The sequence below is a fragment of the Dermacentor albipictus genome, chromosome 2, assembly GCF_038994185.2.
Source record: "Dermacentor albipictus isolate Rhodes 1998 colony chromosome 2, USDA_Dalb.pri_finalv2, whole genome shotgun sequence".
Lineage (NCBI taxonomy): Eukaryota > Metazoa > Arthropoda > Arachnida > Ixodida > Ixodidae > Dermacentor > Dermacentor albipictus.
In genome coordinates this window covers 56,632,599-56,653,272 of record NC_091822.1, presented here as the reverse complement: position 1 = coordinate 56,653,272, position 20,674 = coordinate 56,632,599, and the positions used below count along the sequence as shown (strand labels likewise).

The 20,674-nt window shown below is 44.8% G+C and overlaps 1 protein-coding gene across 1 annotated transcript in view; it reads right to left on the bottom strand.

The window, feature by feature from the left end:
- Positions 1 to 288: 288 nt before the first annotated feature.
- LOC135901832 (neprilysin-1-like) overlaps positions 289 to 20,674 on the bottom strand; it is a 67,821-nt gene continuing 47,435 nt past the window's right edge. Inside the window, exons 13-22 of the mRNA XM_065431680.1 lie at positions 18,116 to 18,193; positions 17,938 to 18,047; positions 17,234 to 17,292; positions 14,893 to 14,944; positions 13,774 to 13,841; positions 12,428 to 12,558; positions 5,838 to 5,903; positions 4,609 to 4,716; positions 4,145 to 4,221; positions 289 to 578 (exon numbers count right to left, since the gene is read on the bottom strand). Coding sequence (XP_065287752.1) covers positions 455 to 578; positions 4,145 to 4,221; positions 4,609 to 4,716; positions 5,838 to 5,903; positions 12,428 to 12,558; positions 13,774 to 13,841; positions 14,893 to 14,944; positions 17,234 to 17,292; positions 17,938 to 18,047; positions 18,116 to 18,193 — 873 coding nt within the window. The 3' untranslated portion in view covers positions 289 to 454. The remainder of the gene's footprint in view (positions 579 to 4,144; positions 4,222 to 4,608; positions 4,717 to 5,837; positions 5,904 to 12,427; positions 12,559 to 13,773; positions 13,842 to 14,892; positions 14,945 to 17,233; positions 17,293 to 17,937; positions 18,048 to 18,115; positions 18,194 to 20,674) is intronic.

Here is a 20,674-nt window from a genome sequence, read left to right as displayed (position 1 = left end):
CGTGTCCACTTCAAACGAAAATGACCATAATCGTTTGCTTCAGGTGAAGTTTGGATGGCTTACCTGTAAATCATCGATTCCTCTCCATTTCTTTGTGTTAAATTGCAGATTTGAGCCGTATGTTTGTACACTGATGAGTTACATTACACTTTTATTACCCACCTTACTCAATGCTCTATCGAGGGGCCTGTAAGGTATCTTCAATAAATAAATAAACGCTCCCAGACAAAACTGTGAGACGTATGAGCAACAGAAAGCGCGATGTACCCTGACAGAGTAACGAGTCCGTTTTCACTCCCCTTCCTGCCTTTATTTCTTTTTTCTGCCTTGCCAGCTTTGCATCTGTATTGGGATATGAGACACTGCGTGAGGGAACAAGCGTTAAATCTGGCTGAAAGTGTGAGGCACAGTTGTATTCTGCACAACGGCGTTCTTTCATGGGGCGCCGGTTTGGTCAGAAGTCCTTGCGGAATGTGGACCAGAAGTCGCAGCTCTCCCGGCCGGCATTCATCTGGCTCGACTCCGGACATGCGAAGGCCTTTGTGAAATGCTGGGAGTTGCGCAGCGGGTTGTTGATGCTGCAATACAGGCATCAAGAAGACAGCAGCATGTAACAAGCATGGCTCGCTGTCACGATACGATCGCTATTAGAGAATACTTTCGTGTTTTGGGAGGAAAATAGTTTGCAACTGCATCAGTGTGTATAATAAAAAAATGCCAATACATTTAAATTGAACGGAATGCCATGTGTCCAACGGAACATGGCATTGTTGCGCTGTTTTCGCAATCGCTGCCATTACGGCAATCAAATGTCCTCATCTTGCTATGAGCATGGGAAAGCCTATTGTAGGAGCTAGTGCTAGAAGCACTACAATGATAGACGCTGCGATTTGTGGCAAAGTTCAACAAGGAATGTTAAAAAACCCAGTGACTTGACAGATGCAATTTGCATAAGGATAGATGAGATGAATGGTCTGCATAAGGAAGGACCTAAGTGAATTATTTTAGATGCCTCCGAATTTCGAGAGTTCAAGTATTCGCTTCAAAGTTTCAAGTCAAATTCATCTCACCATCCAGTACAAGCCTGGTATTCGCTTCAATTCAAGGAGTGTAAGGGAACAATCAACGAATGCTTTCTTTTGTAAATGCGGCAATTCCGCATCGCATTCATATAAGTGGGGATGCTGAACTCGCATGCCACCCCGTATGTGCTGCACACAAATGCCGGCGCATCGGATTATGATGATGTACTAGGAATTGTGGTGCTTTGGTGTAGCGTTTTTATAGACGCTCCTAAATCTTACATGTTTGAGAAAAAAAGAAAGTACCAGCACTTTTAACACGGACGGACATGACTTAGACACACAGCCTACTTCTTGCGATGCGCTGGACGTCCTGCCCATCTTTGCCTAAGTGCAAAGCGGGTCAAATATTATAACCGGCTTGCATGGTGGCCGCTGCTTTTTTGCGTAACCGGTGAGCGCTGGGTGACCACTGGCGGGGGGGGGGGGGGCAAATGCATGAAGAATGTATCATAAACCTTGTTGTTTTCATTGTATATTACAATGAATCAGCGCGCTATACATAGCACCCACCGGTGGCCTGAAACTCCTAAGACCACGCGGGCTGATTACCGCGTTTGAATAGCTTAGAAACGCTGCGCTTATGACTGTGCGACAAGTACAGTAGTGCATGTTTTGTGTCATTTGAAACACAGCCACAGTCTTACTGCTGTGCCACCTCGATCAATTTAAATTCTCTAAGCACCGGCTTTTAAAGGCCGGCGAAATGTGCAGGTTCTTCTGGTTCGACTATACAGGGTGTTAAACATTATTTGAGCCAGACTTAAAAAATATCCAAATACCACGTAGCTGGACCGAACCAATGTTATATTGTTTGCCGTCGCTTGTAGATACTCGGATTATTTTTGCATTCCGCCTAATTACATATTTAGTCTTAATTCATCAGCTTCTCAATTATAACATTTAGTACAAACGTGCCAATGAGAAAAATTGTAGAGCAACATCAGAAACTCCCGACACAGCTTTCTATTGCTCAATAAGTTCTGCATATAAGTTGTTTTTCTGAGCGTGAAAGAACTGCGCGAATACACGCAAAATTACAGCGCGACTGGCCGCTCGAGGGACTTTGCGTGTATTCGCGGGCTTCATTCACACATGGAAAAACACATTTATGTAGCACGCATTGAACAAGAGAAAGACGCACCGAGAGTTTCTCATGTTGCATAACACTTTTATCATGAGCACTTCTAATCGAAAAATAATTGAGGAGCTAATTAAATCATTGAGACTAATGATCTAATTAGGCGGAATGCATACAATAATCAGAGTATCTCCAAGCGACGGCAAACATTACGTTGATTTGGTCGAGCTACATGGCATTTGCTTACATTTAATGTTTGTCCGAGGTGAAACACCCTGTATTCTTATCCGCCATCCATGACTAGGCGATCATAGTGATGTTACAGGCTGGACGCTGCTCCGATGTCTGACGTCGAGTTACTATATCTATTCCCGAAACAACCAGAGTTGGGTGCTTCTTTTTGATTGGCCAGTCGCACTTATATTCGCTTAGCGTTGTTATGCAGTTCAAGAAACATATGATCCCGTGGTTGAAGAAGACAAATGCATGGTAATGGCCACTAGGGCTGAGATAAAGCTGGCAGTGGTAGGGACAACGCGTCTCCTACATTTGGCGCCTTCTTTGACGACTAATATATACACAACGGCTTCCGAAGTTCGTCTCTCAACATTCTTCTTTTAGTGCGATATTCTGATGGCACAGGAATTTGTTTAATTTTGTGAAGGTTCAGGATTGCTCAATGTCCTGTGGTATGATAAATTACGCTAATGTCCGGCGCGCAGCCTGTGTAAGACGACGTCCCAGCCAGCCAGCCAGCCAGCCAGCCAGCCAGCCAGCCAGCCAGCCAGCCAATCAACCGTAATTTTAAATTTTTGAAAGAATATGATTCTACGACATCAGGATAAAGGTAAACAGAAACGGCAACTTGCCTAGTGGCTGATAGTTGCTCAGCCAGTGCAAGGTGATATTTCAAGAAGGACTACCATACGTGAGAAGTGCTTATTTCGTAATATATAGGTGGTCATCGGGTGTACCATATAAAGTGCACCGTGTCTACGGCGACTCCTTCGAACGTGACGTGTGGCTTTCCCTCGACACTTGACTCATTTGTGTGCAAGATGGCAGACCCCCTACCCAACTCAATTCGCTGTGGAAGCCTATACAGCAACTCCACCCTGACAAAGTGTCGTCGTCAGGAAAAGAACCACTAAATTATCTCGGCGCAGACGCCGCGTTTCACATTGACACTTTCTATGTTCGCAATATGACTACGTCAGCCTGAATCTGATGCGAGCGGACTGAGTCACAAATAGGCCTGACAAAACCCGACATGACAGCATATGCATAAACTCGCTTTTGATGCGTCTAGATCAGGGTTGCACGCAGCGTCGAGACGAGACACCAACGTGTTCGAACAGGGCTTCAGGTTCTGCAGCCGTCTCAAACACTTTAGTCCGTGGCTCTTATCGTTACCAGGACGAGATTGCACTACACGGTGTTTGTGTTTGCTTGGTCCTGATATCGTTCCCTCTGCCGGCAAATATAAGAGCGCCAACGGCTTAGTTCTCTCGCGAATGCCTCAGCAATGGCTGTTGCCACCTATCCGCATTTACACGAGTGCTGCGAATGGGTGGGACTGTGTCAACAAGGAGCCGGGCTCACTCAGCCCGACTCGACGCTCGCTGAACGCGGCCCGACTGCGCTTACACGAATCGATAGGTCGATTAAAGCTCGAAAAGCCGACTCCCCCCGCTTCTGTCGGGTTCATGCAAACGCGTTGAATTTTCACAATAATAAGTAGGGGGGGGGGGGTGGAGTATAAATTGTGGATCCATTAAAATTTCTTTTTCTTGTTACTATTTCCTGCTTCGTTCGCCCAGTATTATACTGCACCTCAAGTGACAAGCTCATATACTCGCGTCATTTCGAGACCTGGCTAAGGCACTATTGTATAGCTCGCCCGCAATTAACAAGTGTCTGTTATTTTTTTTCCAAGGAATCAAATCTTAACAAGAAAAAAGGAACAGCCAGAGCGTCTTACCGGTACTTGTTGGGGCTGAAGGTGCCATTGTTGATGAGCTCGTCTACCGCCTCGCGCGTCGTTTTCTCGCAGAATGACTGAAGATTGAGAAGCAAGAAAGACATTAAATGATATTTTGAAATTCGTAAAGATGTGTTTATATGAAATTATAATTGTGTAGTGGCAACTCCTGGACTTAATAAGTTCGCCGTTTGACAATTCGAAATAACCTCGTGGTCCATTGCTTATTACGTACAGGTTTTTGCGAGATACGTTTTCTGGTTGGCAAGGAACGCCAGTTTTGCGTTTATCCAGTTTATTTAACCAGTTTGTCGTTCTTATAACACGGTTCGGAAGATGTGCAAGCGGACCTTCACAGCTAACTTAAGACGTTCTCCCAATAGCGCGGGCGTTAAACCCGCAATAGTATATTTTGTTAGTCGCAGTAAAATGTAAGACAATCAAAAGATTGCTTGCTCGCTTACCTCTGCCAACGAGTAGAAGAAAAGCTGGTCTGAGGACACGTGGTGCAGGCCCTGCAGCCTGTAGTCGGGGAAAGGGTAGGCCTTTTCGTAGATGAGCTTCCTGTAGAACTGCACGCGGCGCGAAGAAGACACGGTAAGCGAAAACGAAGAAAAAGAGTACGGAAAACACACTTAACGCCCGAATATGCACTAACCACTGCTTAAACGACGAAAAAAGGTGGTTAAGATGAAAGGTGGCAACATCTATATTATGCAGGTAAACCATATTTCTCATTACAGATAAATTTCAAAAGTGCAACATTTTTAAGAATGCGTTTCACTTATTATTTGCTAAACCTATGTGAGCAAAATTAAGATGTTTAGCAATACAGATATACAAGAACAGTGGCAAGAAACTGGACCGAAGGAACATCCGATGCTCACGATCATTTGTCGCACGTAGATACCACTTTTCAAGTCCACCATCTTTGCAAATTGGTTCCACTTGCTTAGTGAACACTATGGAGAACGAGAATACAGTGTGAAAGGCACAACGGCACAGAACGCCTGCGGACGCCATCACCGCGTTATGCCAAGATTGATGATGGCAAAGCTGTACTCCGGAAACCCACTAGGCGTGGAAATTTCACTGAAGGGAGAGGCAGAACTTCCCAGAACGTCCACCTTCTAGAATGGCTGGGGTGACAACTTAAAGATCACACCAGCCGGAAAGGTTGATGGGAGCGGTTATAGGTCAGCAATGAGATAAGCCTGGACATCGTTAAAGTATCCGCGAGAAAAACAGGGACAGATGGAGACGGAATTGTAAATGGCATAGACCACTTTAATAACTATAGCTGAGATAGGCAGAATGCTTACGACACAGTAACGCACACGGAGCTGGCAGTGGCTAGATAACTTCCCCTCCCCCCTCCCGAGTACATTGGGATACCATGAGCAATCATAATCATCAACAACGGTAGAATTTTTGCTCACCCGAGACTAGCTCGAACCTAGAAAGATAACTTATACGGGCCTTTCGGAAAGGTTTCGCAGTTGCGGAAAAATTCGTCTTAGTCTTAATGCAATCTGTAGGGAGAAATCCGTATGAGATTTTTTTTGTGGTGTAGCGTTATATGAAGTAGGACTAATATCACACAAGAATCGACGATTTGCGAGGGCTATACCTATCTCTATTGTGCTTTAAGGTAGACTAACCTATAGAAAGAGGATCATTGTATGAGACTTACCCTTAGAAGCGGCGTTATCATAGCGACGTCAATCATGTCTTCGTCAACAGTTGCGTTGGCGTTCAGCTGCAAGAAATTCATAAACACTGAGGATGTTGTGAAAAGAAAATCGCAACATGATCTATTGAAAATTAGGAACTGTGGTTCCTTGATGACTATTTAAACAGTTTGCGGCGTTTGCGCAGAATATTTATGAGAGCTGGGACAATTGAATTACTTTCCCATTTTAAATCTTTCGTTTGCACTTCACTTGAGATCCCAATGACGCGGCGCCCAGGGTATCATGATTATCGATCAGTGTTGTGTAGTGGACGAGGAATAGAATCTAGACAAACAAAAAGGTAGATTTTATCATAAAGTGGGGTTTGCGATGCAGCATTAGTAAGTGGGTGTTAATGTCGAATAAAATTTAAAGAAAGAAAATGCTATACTCAGGACACTGTAACTACATGGCGGTAGCTGCTTACACCTCTGAGGCAAATAGTGCGGCATAAGAAAAGTGAAAGCGGAATAGGCGGAAAATATGCACGCAAAGTTGGAGGCGACCGCATAGCTATGCCAATCGCTTTTAAGCACGAAATGCTTTTAGCTCCCATTGTTGGCGACCTTCAAGAGACCTCGAGCCAAAATCCAGAGCCGTTATCCGGGCACTCAAGAAGAGAACAGAAGGAGAACGAAACTAGAACATCCGGGCATCATTGCGACAAAAAAACAAGATCACCCGCGCAACCAGTCAAAACTTAAGAAACTGCCGTCTTTTGCCCCGAACCCTTTGTACAGGACTGCATTACATGCGCTTCTTACTGGCCAAACAAGCTTGAAAAACATTGCTTCCTATTACTTCCTGATGTTTGTTCACAATATCATTCAAGCTGTAACTTCTAGTAAACTGAAATTTACTTTGTCGTTTCCAATGGCGAAGTTCAAAATGCAGATACAGGGCACCATACACTTGATTGTCATCTATTGACGCTGAGACAGGGTTGCCTGCGCCCTTTTCAACGCCTACGGTCCGTGAGTTCCGCGGCGTAGGTATTGCGCCGCCTCGAGAGATGGCGCCACACTGCGTGACAAAGCTTGCAGCGTCCGGTGCGCCGCGGATGGTTGTTTGGCCGAGAAGAGACTTGCAACGAGGTTCAGTTCAAAAGAGGTTCATTTCGACTCAGCAAGCTCTCAGGCCTGCATTGCGTCGTGGCCGCATGCGCTTCTGCGCCGTCCTTCGTTTCAATGAGGTCGCCGTCACAAATTCTGAAGTCGAGCAATGAAGCCCAGTGAAAGGAGAGGAAGGAAGGCTTTTCCGGAAACCAATCGCTTAGCGAGCTATACGCCAGAGCAAAATACTGCTGATCTGTGCCAGCAACGCCAGGATTATGCAGTCGTTCACGGAGGTGGCAACACTGTCACGAACTGGGGCCACATACCGAAGACCGCACATTTGCAACCGGTCACTTCGACGCGACAAGAAGAAAAAGTAGCGAAAGACGCTGAGCACGCTGCACTGTCGGAAGATGAAAAGCGGTTGAAGACAGCTGCACCACTAGTAGCAAAAGAGGCCATATCGACGCAATTGTTCCCTGTTACTGTCTAAAAAAATGCGCCCATACGGAGTAGTCCAGATTATCCTGTGGTATGTCCTTGAGAACATGCACTACACTCATTTTAAGATTGTGGATATATCATTGCCAGATAATCTGCTTTTCTGGTAGCCATTTCATGTGTACATCTGCTCTCGATTACGGGAGAGGCAGCATTTTTATATGCGAGCGCATCAAATGGCTCATTGAGCGAAAAAGCTGACGTGTGTAGCAGCGAAACAGCACCTAAATACACGCTTCCCTCACTAGCTGCACCGACCCAGCGTGCCTCAGCCGGTGCAGCCCATGGCACAGATCAGCGTGTTCATCACTACTACAACAAATGCCGCATCTGTTTCCATAGCTTTTCTCATTTCATAGCTTTTCTCTTTTCTCATAGCTCATTGTTCTAACGAAAGATGCACTCGGTGTTATGTTTAATACAATATAGATCGACGGTTACAGCAGAACGTGGATAAAGAATACAAAGATTGGTTTTTATTAATGCCAAAATCGTCAAAAATTATGGCGCAGAAACCTGGACAGCAATGATCGCAACTCAGCCTTTTTCTCAGCGTCGTAAAATATCCAATTGGTCCGCTGGGTACCTGGGCTGGATACCAATCCACAGATTATAATTTTTTTTTGCTTCCGATTTATTTTTAGTTTACTTGGGCGCATCTGACAAATCAAGATGTCAGCAAGTCGTGCGTCCTCATGGCTACCACAAAGCCGCACGTACCGAACCGTGAGTTACGGGTTTACTTTTCTTTTTTTAAGTTTATTTCACCGTTCTTACATGCTTCACAGAGCACATGTGAAAACAACGAGTAAGCGTCGTGTAGAAACAGCGCAATGGACCTACCGTAATTATACACACGACCCCGTGGTGCAATAAATCTGAATGTCAAGCGGCAGCGAAGAAGTGCTGTTGCTGGAACTTGCCTCTACCAGATCTAAGTAGCGAAAAGGGTTTCGCCGCTTAAAGAAACTGTTGCAACGAAAACAAAAAAAAAGAAGAAAGAAAACCGCACCATGCCGTCGAAGTGTGCCACGGCTCGTACATTGTCCCGGTTGTTTGCGCGGGATTCCATCTAGCCCATTTGAAGACGGGAAGGCATGCGTGTATGGTCAGCAGCTCTGCACGTACTCTAACCACTGCACTCTGAAGCTAGCGCGGAGTTGCGCGGAATACGGCTGCGGAAAAGTGTTGCCGTTATGGATACGCCAGACTGCCGTATCTTTAAGGCTACAACCTGCATTGTTCGCAGATACGTCCGAAGTAGTTTTAGACGCTTTGTTAAGTGAAACGGGTCGATGCGTTTCGTGGACGCAATAGAAACAAAATTTACGAGACTGGTGTCATCCTGAAAATTCGTGTTAAATGGATACGCCTTGCGAATGCACCGGCTAAAGTTCATATGCTAGAATATGTACCGCAATGTAAATGGTTAAAACGTAATCATATGGATGTTAGTTATTAGTCGATTACGTATTTTAATTTATCGTGCCGGTAGTCTCCGCATATTGGAGTAATCGATCTCAACGACTAGAAGGTCACAAACCTCTAAACGCCGGAGCAAATCAAATGACTCCCTTATAGTCTCGCAATAAATTCATTATCAATACTAACTTTGAAATTGTATGCCATGCAGCATACGCTTATCCATGCCTATGTTGGCGTACACCGTCTTTTGGAACTTTTTTCAAACAAACACCAACGCTCACGGGCGAAAATGCCACGTGACCGCACTAAACGATATACGCGGGGGCGATGGTGGAAGAGCGCAAGGATGATGAGGACAGTGGTTAGATGTAAGAATGGCGCCACCTTGTTAATTATCACGCTTCCTGCCGGCAGCCGTGCACGCTGCAACCGCGCAATAATTTCATCCCCAAAGTGCGGAGAATGTACCGCAGTGTTGGAGCAAGTGCTTGAATGCATCTGCCCCAACATCGCTTGGAAGAGCAACTTTTTGCAAGTCTATCTGAGGCCTGTGGGGCCGGAAAGCACACCAATATAAGAGGCATGTGGTGACGCCAACCTTCATAATTGCATAGCGCTGTTTTTATGCCGCAGCCTCAATGCGCCCGCTCCATCGATTTTACCCGTAGATACATTCACTCGGATGGGCTGCTGAACAGTCGAGTACTTCGGCTTGGTCAATACCTATTTTCAAGAGTAGCACTTCCAGACTGAGCTTTGAAAATCTTTGTTGATTGATTGTGCCTTTACTGGCAATGTTGCAGCCCAATGGTCAAAGGTTTGGGTGAACAGCGAAAAGGAAATGATTCTGTGAGTACAGCCTAACTACGTCGATGTTGTCATGTTATGACTCTGAAATAAGCCTTTCTCACACAACTTCTTGAGTTGCAGCAAAGATGTAAGTGTATGCGTTACACATAGAATACAATGGAGTCGCTGTGGCTGGGTAGCAAATTAAAGTTATACTTGAAGTGCAAGATGCATTGCTTGATATACAGGTTGCTGAGCATTTGAGAAAAGTTCCTTAGGAAGATACTTTGTTTCATTTCCATATTGCTCAGCCATTGAGAGAGTTTCTTTAAAGGGACGCTCAGTTGATACATTTTGGCGCAAAGGAAACCAACAGTACGACGAAGCACTGTGAAAAAATGAAGACAACATGGCGCGGCACCAGAAAACAAGGAATCGCTTTTCAGTTCTTCTTGTCCAACACACACACGACCGAAAAGAAGAGATCAGCGGGAGAGAGCAACTTCCTTAAAAATTTTTGACAAGTGCAGGGAGCTCATGAATGCGTCTATGCGTATCCAGATCAGCTTGTATCTCGCAAAATGTGTATGTGCTCTGTCAGGATTTCAGTTTGATTTGCGCCAAAGTGTTCAATAAACATTTATTTATTTATTTATTGAACATTTATTGAACATAGTAGGGAAACGTTTCCGATTTTCAGACCAGGCTCCGGCGAACATGTCATAACATAACACAGAGAAATTAATATCTCGTGTAAAAACAGTGAAAAAATGCTTGCTCTATCCTTCGCAATGTCGTCAGCAGCAAGGGCGCGAGTAGTAATGGCGGATTCTCAGTCATGCTATAATTCCTAATCTTTAGGGTTGTAACCTAAATATATATATATATATATGTCCACGATCGCAATATGACCCCAAAAATATATTTGCGCTTCCTGTTTACGCACGATAGTAGAACGAGCTGTCCCTGCTGCACCTAGCCTCATATATTGCACCTGCACGTTGCGCAGCATAGATGCCGCGGCAACCGGTGGCGCTACGAGCCTTCTGGTCGACGACACGCTCTGAAAACCACGCGCTATGATTGGTCTGTGCGATGACTGCATCCTATATATATATATACATATATACATATATATATGTATGTATATATATATATATATATATATATATTACCACGTTGCAATTTACAAGAAGGATGCAGTAGATGCCTGGGTAACGCGAATATCAGAACAGTAGAGGCACTGACAACGGTTAAGGCCTACAATTCATCTAGAACTACGGGAAGAACAAAAGCACCTATGTTTATGGCTATTTAACAGAATACAAAAGACAAGAATGTGCAAGAATCCTGCCAGAAAGGTTTTCCGAATTCTTCAAGTCTCAGCTGTGTTATTTATTACATCGACTCTCGGCTTTCTCTCTTCTTTTGTATCCGCTAGCGAGCTCGAAGCTAGACTGGGTAGGGGTGCCAAATCTCCAAGGGACGTAGTCGAAAAGGGCGTGGGGGGCGAGGGGACTAAGGGACCTGAGTAGCTTCGAGCTTGCTAGCGGATACAAAATAACAGAGAAAGCCGAGAATCGGAGAATTCGGAAAGCTTTTCTGGCAGGATATTTGTGAGTCGACGTCTTTTCATGCGTAGGTCATTCTGTCATTAGTTAGCCTAGTATTTCAGTGCCATATGTGCTGTCATCGTTGTGATGTGCAATGCACAAACGGCCACTGACGTTCGATGTCGTGTTATCTGCAATATGCGATGGTAGCTATTGGTACTTTAGATGCAGCATTTAGAGAAAAAAAAGAACGCTTTTGCCCTTTCGACGAAATAATATTCTGGGTATTATTTGCCAGAACCACGATCTAACTAAAGGACAGGAACTGGAAAGTACGGAAATCTGAGATAATTTTGACCATACGGGTTATTTTACCTCTGACCCTATGCATGGTGAACAAGCTATCTCACGTGCCGTCCCTATCGCAATGGGCATCCATCCCAGTAGTCCTCGAACTGCTGTGAATGAGCGCATCAGTTGAATGCTGGCCACATTTCTTTGGAGGCGAATTGCAAGATCACTCGTGCCCTTACATACAGGTGCACTATAATTCGGCCGATCCCGCCGCCGCAGCTGGGATAGGCGCTCGACTTCGAGATCAGTAGTGCGGCCTGCCATGGACTAGTCACTGACATACCAAGCCGTGTTTTTCGTTTCAATAAAAACTTGATTGTCTTGAGCCCTTTTAGTTTTTTTGCGAACTGAGTCGAGCTGTCTCTGAAGCTCCAGTGCACTTCTGCAAGATACGTCACTGCAGGCTAACATATATATCTGTATGCACTTAAGCTTGGGATACTTCAAGGACGCTGACGCGTTTTAAATATATTAAATGAGCTTAGCCGCGTAGCTTTATTTTGTGAAGACGCATGGTGACGAAAGATTCAAGTGCGCCAAATCAATTCTCCTTTAAATTTTGATTTTTTTTTCTTTTGCATAGTAGCGAAAATGCGACAGTGCGCATCGATTGATCCGGCGAGAACCAAGAGGAAGGAGATCACCCCAAGTGCCTGAAAATAATATATATATAAGCTGAAAGATTAGCCTGCACTTAATATCTTTGCATTGTTTTCGCCCTACGTTCCATCGTGCGCTTCGCTGTAACCCAGGCGTTATTTTGTCATAGTTGGCGCTCGCGCCACAAAGCGTCGAAATCATCCTTATCATCACTGCAACCAAAGTGATACAATCGATCAAATAGCTGCATTGCCGTGCTGCATCTGCTCTGACCTTGAGGCGGCTCTCAGCGACCCGCTTGCTGGCGTACTGTCTGAAGACGCACTGCTTGTTCGCCATGAGCCTCTGCCGGGTGTAGTAGCCCATCCAGTCCTCGCGCGAGTGCTCCGAGTCAATATAGCCACCTGTGTGAAGAGATACAAGGAACACAGTAAACATAATTATAAGAAAAAGATCGTAAGCGAAGGAAACTTTATTCGCGACCCCCTCTGGGTCGCATCGCCGCAAGCTAGAGATTATATCAGCATGGTTTCTCCCACAGAGGCCAAGAAAATTATTACATCTGTGAGGCGCCGAATCGGAAGTCAGACGCTGACCGGAATATGTTTTCTCCAAAATGCAAACATGAAAAAGAATCGGTTCTATTCTAATAAAGCTACACTACCGTTGCATCTTTTTACACCAAGAAAAGTAAATTTCATACCAGTAATGAAAAAAATCCCCTTAAATTACCAGAATACAAGCTTGACACCGAAGCGTCGAGAACAGCGACAATGCCACGAAAGAGAGGAATAGGGGTGAGCTGTTACCCAAAAATGTCAAATGAATTTCTGAAGAAAGCATACTCCACGCAAGAGACATCCACGGCATGCAATAACTATCGACAATCTGAGATAAACGTTCAAGTGACGCATGGTGGCAATGTCCTAAATTCCAGAATATGGTCATGCCTGAAAGTGAAAATCCAAGTCGTAACCGGCGCTGTGTGCTGGCTTTGGTGTCACAGCGCGTATACGTAGTTTTCTGTGTTCCGACTGCAAGCTATCATATGGAGCGGTGGGTTCACTGCTCTGCCTTAGGTGGCCGGAGCTTGCTCGACACCATTTATAACGCGGCTCAGTGGCTATTCGCTCAAAGCGTCTTATAGTTGCTCCTCGTTGTTTTTCCTTACGCATAGTTAAAATGGCGCTTGAGTAGCGTTTATGTTGCACACGGTGGCTATAGAGCCCTATAAGTTGCGCAAAACCTGAGCATAAGAGCTTGAAATCTTGAAGTACCCTCTACAAACGGCTAAATGGACACTGTTTTTACTTCCGGTCTCAAACGGCACAAGAACGCGTACCTGTTCAGTGACATGTTGTGCCGTTTATTCTATATCCACAACTCAGTGACGGAATGGTTGGCTGGAGGTAGGGACTGAATAATGTGAATTCAGTGACTCTCGGTGAGAGGGCATTATCTTAAATTTAAATAGCGAAATGAAAATCGATGCGTTAGTTTGCTCCAGCGGTTTAATAACTCCCAGTAGAAGAAAAATGCAGGTGAACCTGTCTGCGCAGATGTTGTAGGAACTACAGCGACACACTTTCCGTTAGCTGATTAGCGCAAGACTCGCTCACCTCTTTCATCAATGGCTTTTAGGAGGTTTCTGCCGATTCTGTAGCCGCTCTTCACCAAGTCTAGGAGCCTGAAAAAGAAAAAAAAAAGAAAACAAACTGAGACTCAATGCACGACCCGATGTTGAAGGTTTAATGGGAGTGGCATGAATGTGAAGAAAACATTAACAAAAAAACATTTAAAAATGCACAGGAAGATGTAAGGAAAAGAGGTATTGACTGTAGCAATGCAAATTAAAGTCATTTAGATAACAATGAATCTGTCTGTAATTCTTACGAAGAACTCGTTGTTTGCCTAGTTGATACTTGCGGTGAGACATAATTGCCGCCAGAAGTACGCCCGCAAACCACTCACGCGAAATAAGACAATCCCCGTCAAAACGAACGGCACTTAATTCCAACTGCTGAATTTCGGGTACATAGGAAAAAGTAAATGTATACATCTTCGAAAGCCATTTAGTTGGTCTGCGCTATTCGTCAGCCTTGCTCAACCAACTTTACCACACACGAGGACACTGAAAGGGTTTACATGTAAGCCTCAGGGTCAGAAAACCAAAATGTTCGAAGGTTGTCGCCAGCATTATTGTCGAAATCATTGTCATGAAATATGACACCAATTGGACGAAAGATAATAATGCTGGTTGGCAAATTGCAAGTTATTCGGTACAACGTTGCAATGTAACGCACCTTAGCGGTAATAAAGTGCACTTTGGGGTCAGCTGCTCAGCTACAAATGTTTTACCATTAGGACCACGACGAAATGGAGTTTTCCAAATATATGTGAGAATTTTATTCGCCAACATCGATGAGTCACGGTAAGGCAGGGGACACACAATCGAGGCGTTCAAGTAAGTTCCGCTTGAAAATAACATCATGAAATACTTCCACAGTACCATAGTTCGCCTCGTGAAAAAAAAATACCACATGTTGGTTTCTCAGGCTGGTAAGTATAAGAGAGGGACTATATGCCTTGTCCAATGCAAGAATTGTTCACAAAGTAGATCTCACAGCATGCTAACACAGCTCAGTATCGGTGAATGCATAAGTAACTGGCCATTTGTAATAAACTGCCGGTGACTAACAGCGTTCTCAAAGGTTATTGGTCTAGAAATATTTGCTTACAGATTCTTGTCTCTTGCGTACATAGGTCCGTGGAACGCGCCGTGGGAAATGTCTGTAATACAGGGAAGAGGTTCTGTTTAAACCAGCAAGATTCCAAAGTCAAGACACACGTTACAAATTCTTCCCTGCAGAATGGGTTTAGCATGCTCATCGAGCTTAAGGTGGGAATTGACGTCAGACGCACTTTTAACTTCAGAGATTCGCGTACGTCCGACGTGACTTCAGACGCAGCGTAACGCTATCCAATTAGTCGTAAATTTCACAGGTTCAGTGATGCCTTCACGACTATCACATGATTACCGTAGCGAGAAAGAAATCTACAAGCTCACTAGCGACATACAAGGAGCACGAATAAAACTTGCGGATAATCAAATCAATCACGCGCGCACACACACACACACGATCACGCACACACGCACACACAAACACACACACACACACATACACTCGACCTCAAACCGCAATGCCGGCATGCCTAGGGACAAACGCATATAAAACGAGCAAAGAAAGGTCTCGGTACTACCTAGACATTCAAGGAGCAAAAGCCCTCGGATTTACTCTCTAGCACCAGCTTGTACTCGCGCCTGCGCACAAGCGGCTGGTGATTCCTGAATCAGGCACTCGTCTGCTCGACCGCTGTTATTCATGTCACAATTCGGTCGCTGTTATTCACCTGCGACGACCTGCTATTTTTAACACTAAAGTGTTTTACGTCGGAGTCCACGATGAACTTCCTATACCGGATGTGACGTCAGTGCAAAAGCGTAAAATATGCTCTCTTGACAGGGATTGCATTTCCTTTCCTTTTTTTTGCTTGTTTGATCCAAAACAAATGATTGTGCTCGTGTCTGAACCGTTTACTTTTCTTTGTATAACTGCATGGATCCGTAACTAGCCTATGGCTAAGGATCCAGACGTTGTCGCATACCAGTTTTGATTATTTGAGTAAAATTACTGTCGTTGTTGTTGTGCACGACAATAACGAGCGCCAATAGTGAGCACCTTTTGGTAGTCACGACGTAGCGGAGGCTCCAACAGGGTGCAGCTTGGTGTAGGCCGCGTAGGCTTTCTGCTCAGGTGACGACGCAGTTTCAGCACATGGTTTGTCTTTCGCTTCGAATGAGCCTGTGAGGCCTCGTCGCCCACGGAGTGCAGCTTTAAGATGCACCAGCAGCATTTACACGCTGCCTATTTCTTCGCTGACGATGGCACCAACTAGGAAAACTCTTGCGCTAAGTGCCAAAAAAGGCAGCGACGTGTGACAGGTGAATCTCGCTTTGGTCCGGCGAGACACACGCCAGCGTGATGCACAACGCATTCGCGCGTTTGCGGCGCACGCTGTTAACTCTGCCATTCACAATCCTGAAGCTGAGCACGTCGCAGCTCAACTGGCTGCCCAAGGCACTACAGAGCCGGACCAAAGTGCTCGCACCTTCGCCGAAGCGATTCGGCAGCAGCACGCCACGCACTAAGCAAACCAGCAAATCGTGTGCCTTTCGCTGCAGCATCACGTGAGTTCACGAAGCGATTCACTAATGACCCCTTCGGTTCCGCTTGTACGGTTTGCGACCGTATGTCGCTTACGCCGGATTTGCGCAGAGCTTCGGCGTGTGCAATGCAGTGTCTCCGGGTGATGTTTCCCGGTTGCAAGTCGTTCGACAACTTTCGCTTCTGTGTCGATGGTAGAGGCTCCCTGTGCATTGGTAGGTTGCCACTGATGGCCACTTGCAACTTAATTATTCACGTACAACAAACGTGGAACAACTTATATGGGGACAGGTTTCACTTTTGTGCTCTACCGGTTCTTATGATAGAGGGATCAACGATATTTTCCATTTAGTCATAGTCTGCCTTAATTACAAAAAAACCAACCCAACCTGACGTCATCCGAGTCGAAGCACTAATTTAAACAAAACGAGTTTCAAGGGGTGGACTAACTTGGAAACAAAAGATGTGACCCCACTAATATGTATATGCAGAATGAACAATAGCTGATACAGTCAGTAATGAATCTGCAAAAAAAAAGAAAACATGTCAAGCAACGGTGCAGAAAAATCCTTCGAATTGAATGAAACCTGTTTTTTGTTGGCCTCGCTAAGCTGTTCTCACACGACATCGAGCGTATTTTGTTTCCATTGTGATAATATTACTATCCCCTCAGGGATGTTCTTGTCTGTTGCACTCATCGGAGGAAATGGGAAATGGAGCAGCGATTGTGTTCACTTTTCGCCTACGTTTTTCTTACGCGTTGAGCAAGAAAGCTTCGTCAGAGTGCTGCTCATCTGGCACTTTCATAGAAAATTCATTCTATCATCCTGACTGATCTACGATTTCCACTTACACAAAGAATTTAGGTCGTAGTGGTAAGTGCTGTAGATGTCGAAGATAGACCCTGTGTACCTGTAACATAAGTAGAAGCTAACATAAACAAAACTGACACGCAAAACATAAGAACAAACGCAAATATACAAGCAAAGAACAATTACAACACACGATCCTTCTCGCCGCGTGCAACTTCCTATTTTCTTTGCTTAGGTCCTACACCATTGTATAAGTTTATGTGATTAAGCTTTGTTTTCGCGCCAGACCTCTACACAGAAGACTGACAAATAACAAAGGGCCGAAGTAACGCAAAATATTTCTTTTTCTTTTTCATAGATAAGTGTTAATAGAAAACGTCACCAGACGAGATTCCATCTTGCCTTCAGACCTACCGAGTATTTTTTTTTACACTAGAAAGATGACACTTGAGTGTTGGATGCTACTGTTGCCGCTTCGAAATAGAGCACGATGTCTCGTAAAGTTATTCAATGTGGATTAGTGCGTAACATTAGAGCATTTGTAAACCATTATGCACTTAGGCAGGCACGGAACAGATCTTTCCTCCTGCTGCCTGGCACTTTATCCAACTGCACTTTAAGCACTCCTGATATATTTTGCGTCGAGTATGTCTATGCACATGTAGCATGAATAATACATGCAGCCATTATTACATGCAAGGGTAAGCCAGATATGTAAAGACCAGGGTAGGCAAATGCCACTTACGCAATGTCAAGTTCTCGGCCATTTTTCGCAACAGAGAAGTAGTTGTTCCAATAATGTTTTGTCATCTGGTAGATCCCTGGCACCGGAGCGTTGACATTTATTTTTGTTTCCTGTAAGGTTTTGAAGCATCGTGAATAGAAAAACCACCACCCTTCACTGAGCGCAATGAGCCCCTTACCTGGCCGCCGTAGAGCTTCAGGAGGGGGTCTGTCATGGTGGCGTTAATGAAAAACAGCTGCAGCCGCACGTCCTTCAGCTGGAAGTGCAAACAAACAGAGATGGACTTGCCATGATTTTTGGTTCATCTAACTTAGCTAATTAAACCTAGCATACACTTAGCTACAAAAAGTGATAGCGTCTGAAAACAAATATCTTGACCAGAGAAAGCCAGAAATGATTATGTCTTAACGATGACCCGTGACCACAATTATCCGATTTAAAATGATTTTTAGCACTCAGAGAGCACTTCATAATCACTTCTTGCAGTAATGTAGGGGTAAATGTAGTTGTCACTTCTTGTACACTTCTTGTATAAAGCTTAGTACATGACCATAATGTGATGCACTATTGTTTAACGTTGTCGAAATGCTCACTTACACCATGAATAGAACTTGCACACGAGCGAAAATGACTGACACATGAACAGCGCATTCTCTGAGAAATATGCCGGTGGATTCCATAAAGTAACATGATGCGATCGTAAGCATTTTCTTGCGCGCAACCACAAGAAAATCAGATTACGATGCATTTTGTGGCGAAAGAAATCCATCTGGTGTTGCTGATTTTATGCGAGTTTCTCACGAGTGAATCTGTGGTGCGACATCTTCATTTCGCTTTCGGCGCTTTCCTTTGGAAAGTGGCGCCCTCCCGGGAGAATACTTCTGACTTAAAGCAGGCAGTACCATCGGGCATCTCATAACCTACGAGGTGGGTTGCGCTGATAATGAGAATGCTCCTGCAAGAGCCAGCGATTAAAATTGCAATAATCTATTGTATTTGTTGTTTTTGTTCTCGCAGTCTAGATTTTCTGTGCAGTGCAGCTTTTTTTTTCTCTTATTTTTTTTTAGGGAGGGGACCTTTAGCTCAACATTCTAGGTTTCTAGGAACTTTGCTTTATCAACCTAGCTTGAGTTAAATGCCTGAGAAATAACTTCAGGTGGTCTGAAACCTCTCTCCCGTTAAGTCTTTACCATGAACTACTCCGAATGGACATTGAGCAGGGACTGCGCTGATAAATTCGAGAAATGTTTGGCGTACCAATTTCCTGGCCCGTTGAATGAGGAGCAGTTTATGGGTAATTTGTTAAATACGTTTTTTTAGTGGCATGAGCATCGTGTGATATTTTTTTATTTTTATTATTTACCCTAAAGGCCCTTACGGACATTACATAGTGGGGGGGGGGGGGTTAACAACAAGATATTTCAAACACAATTAGGGGGAAAAGCAATATAGAACGCCGTGGTAAAGGTCACCGAGTACAACCAGAAATATAAAAAAGAAAAAATGTAAAGAAAGAAATGCATACATGATGGAAACAAAAAACGCTAGGTACAAAGCATGTAGATGCACTTACAATGCATCAAAGGCACAAAATTCACTTTTTACTCAACATGCGCAAAACAACGCTTTAACTACTTGTTTCTCGTGCAGCAGTTCCGGATCACTTTCTCAGACGACGGGGGATGAAATTCAATATGAATAAGAAAAAACTGAAAATATAGTACTACAATATTCATGGGCCTCATTATAGATGTGATATGGAAGCCGAAGTATAGTAACAACTTGACTTATTTAGAAATCACTGATTACCGCTCGCACAAGCACAGAATTGTAGAATTTAGAGACCTGCCACGTAAGCACGACTTTGGCCGAATTCCTGGAAACCCGGAAGTACACAGTGGAAGTATTGATGTCCCGAATGACGTCACGCACAGGAAGGTGACATACCGTATTTCCTCGATTCTAAGCACCCCGTTTTTTTCACGATCGCGATGCCCAAAGTGAGGGGGGGGGGGGGGGCTGCTTAGATTCGAAAAATCTAGAATGACCCTCCCCAACTCCCTCTTTTCGCTGCGACATCATGACGAGACGGGCGCGAGAAATAAAATTTTATTTTGCAAACATCCAAAAGAAAAATCGGTGCAGCCAATGAACCCACCGCTTGTGTCGGATGCTCAGTTACTATCACTGCCACTCGAGTTCATCGCACCGCTTGAAGCGCCGCTCTCGGTGTCCCACAGCAGGCCGTCTTCCGTTCCGTCGAAGTGGTTCGTGATCGAGCACTTCTTAAATGATTTGACTACAACGTCCACGAGGACCTTCTTCCAAGCATCCGAAATCCAATTTGCGATGGTTGATGGGGACGCTTTCCGCAGCTTTCGCCGTACAGCCGTACAGTCCGGTTGTACGGTGTATTCGCGCCGCGGACGCCGTGCCACCTCGGGACTCGGACTATCCGACGGCTCCGGCTCGATGACAGAGTGAGCAAGCGCGCTTGGCAGCTTTGGCTATGCGCTCCTCCTAACAAATAGGGGTGCTTAGATTCGCATGCAAACTTTTTTCCGAAAAGGCGGGCTGCTTAGAATCGCGAAACACGGTAATATTTAACTGGCGAATTAGTAGAAAACAACTGCCTGGCATAGACTGAACATCTGCCTAGCAGAGCAGATGTGACGTCACTCCTTCCTCTCGCGCTTCTGCTCTTCCTGCGTTCACGTGTTCGCTCGCTCGCTTGCTC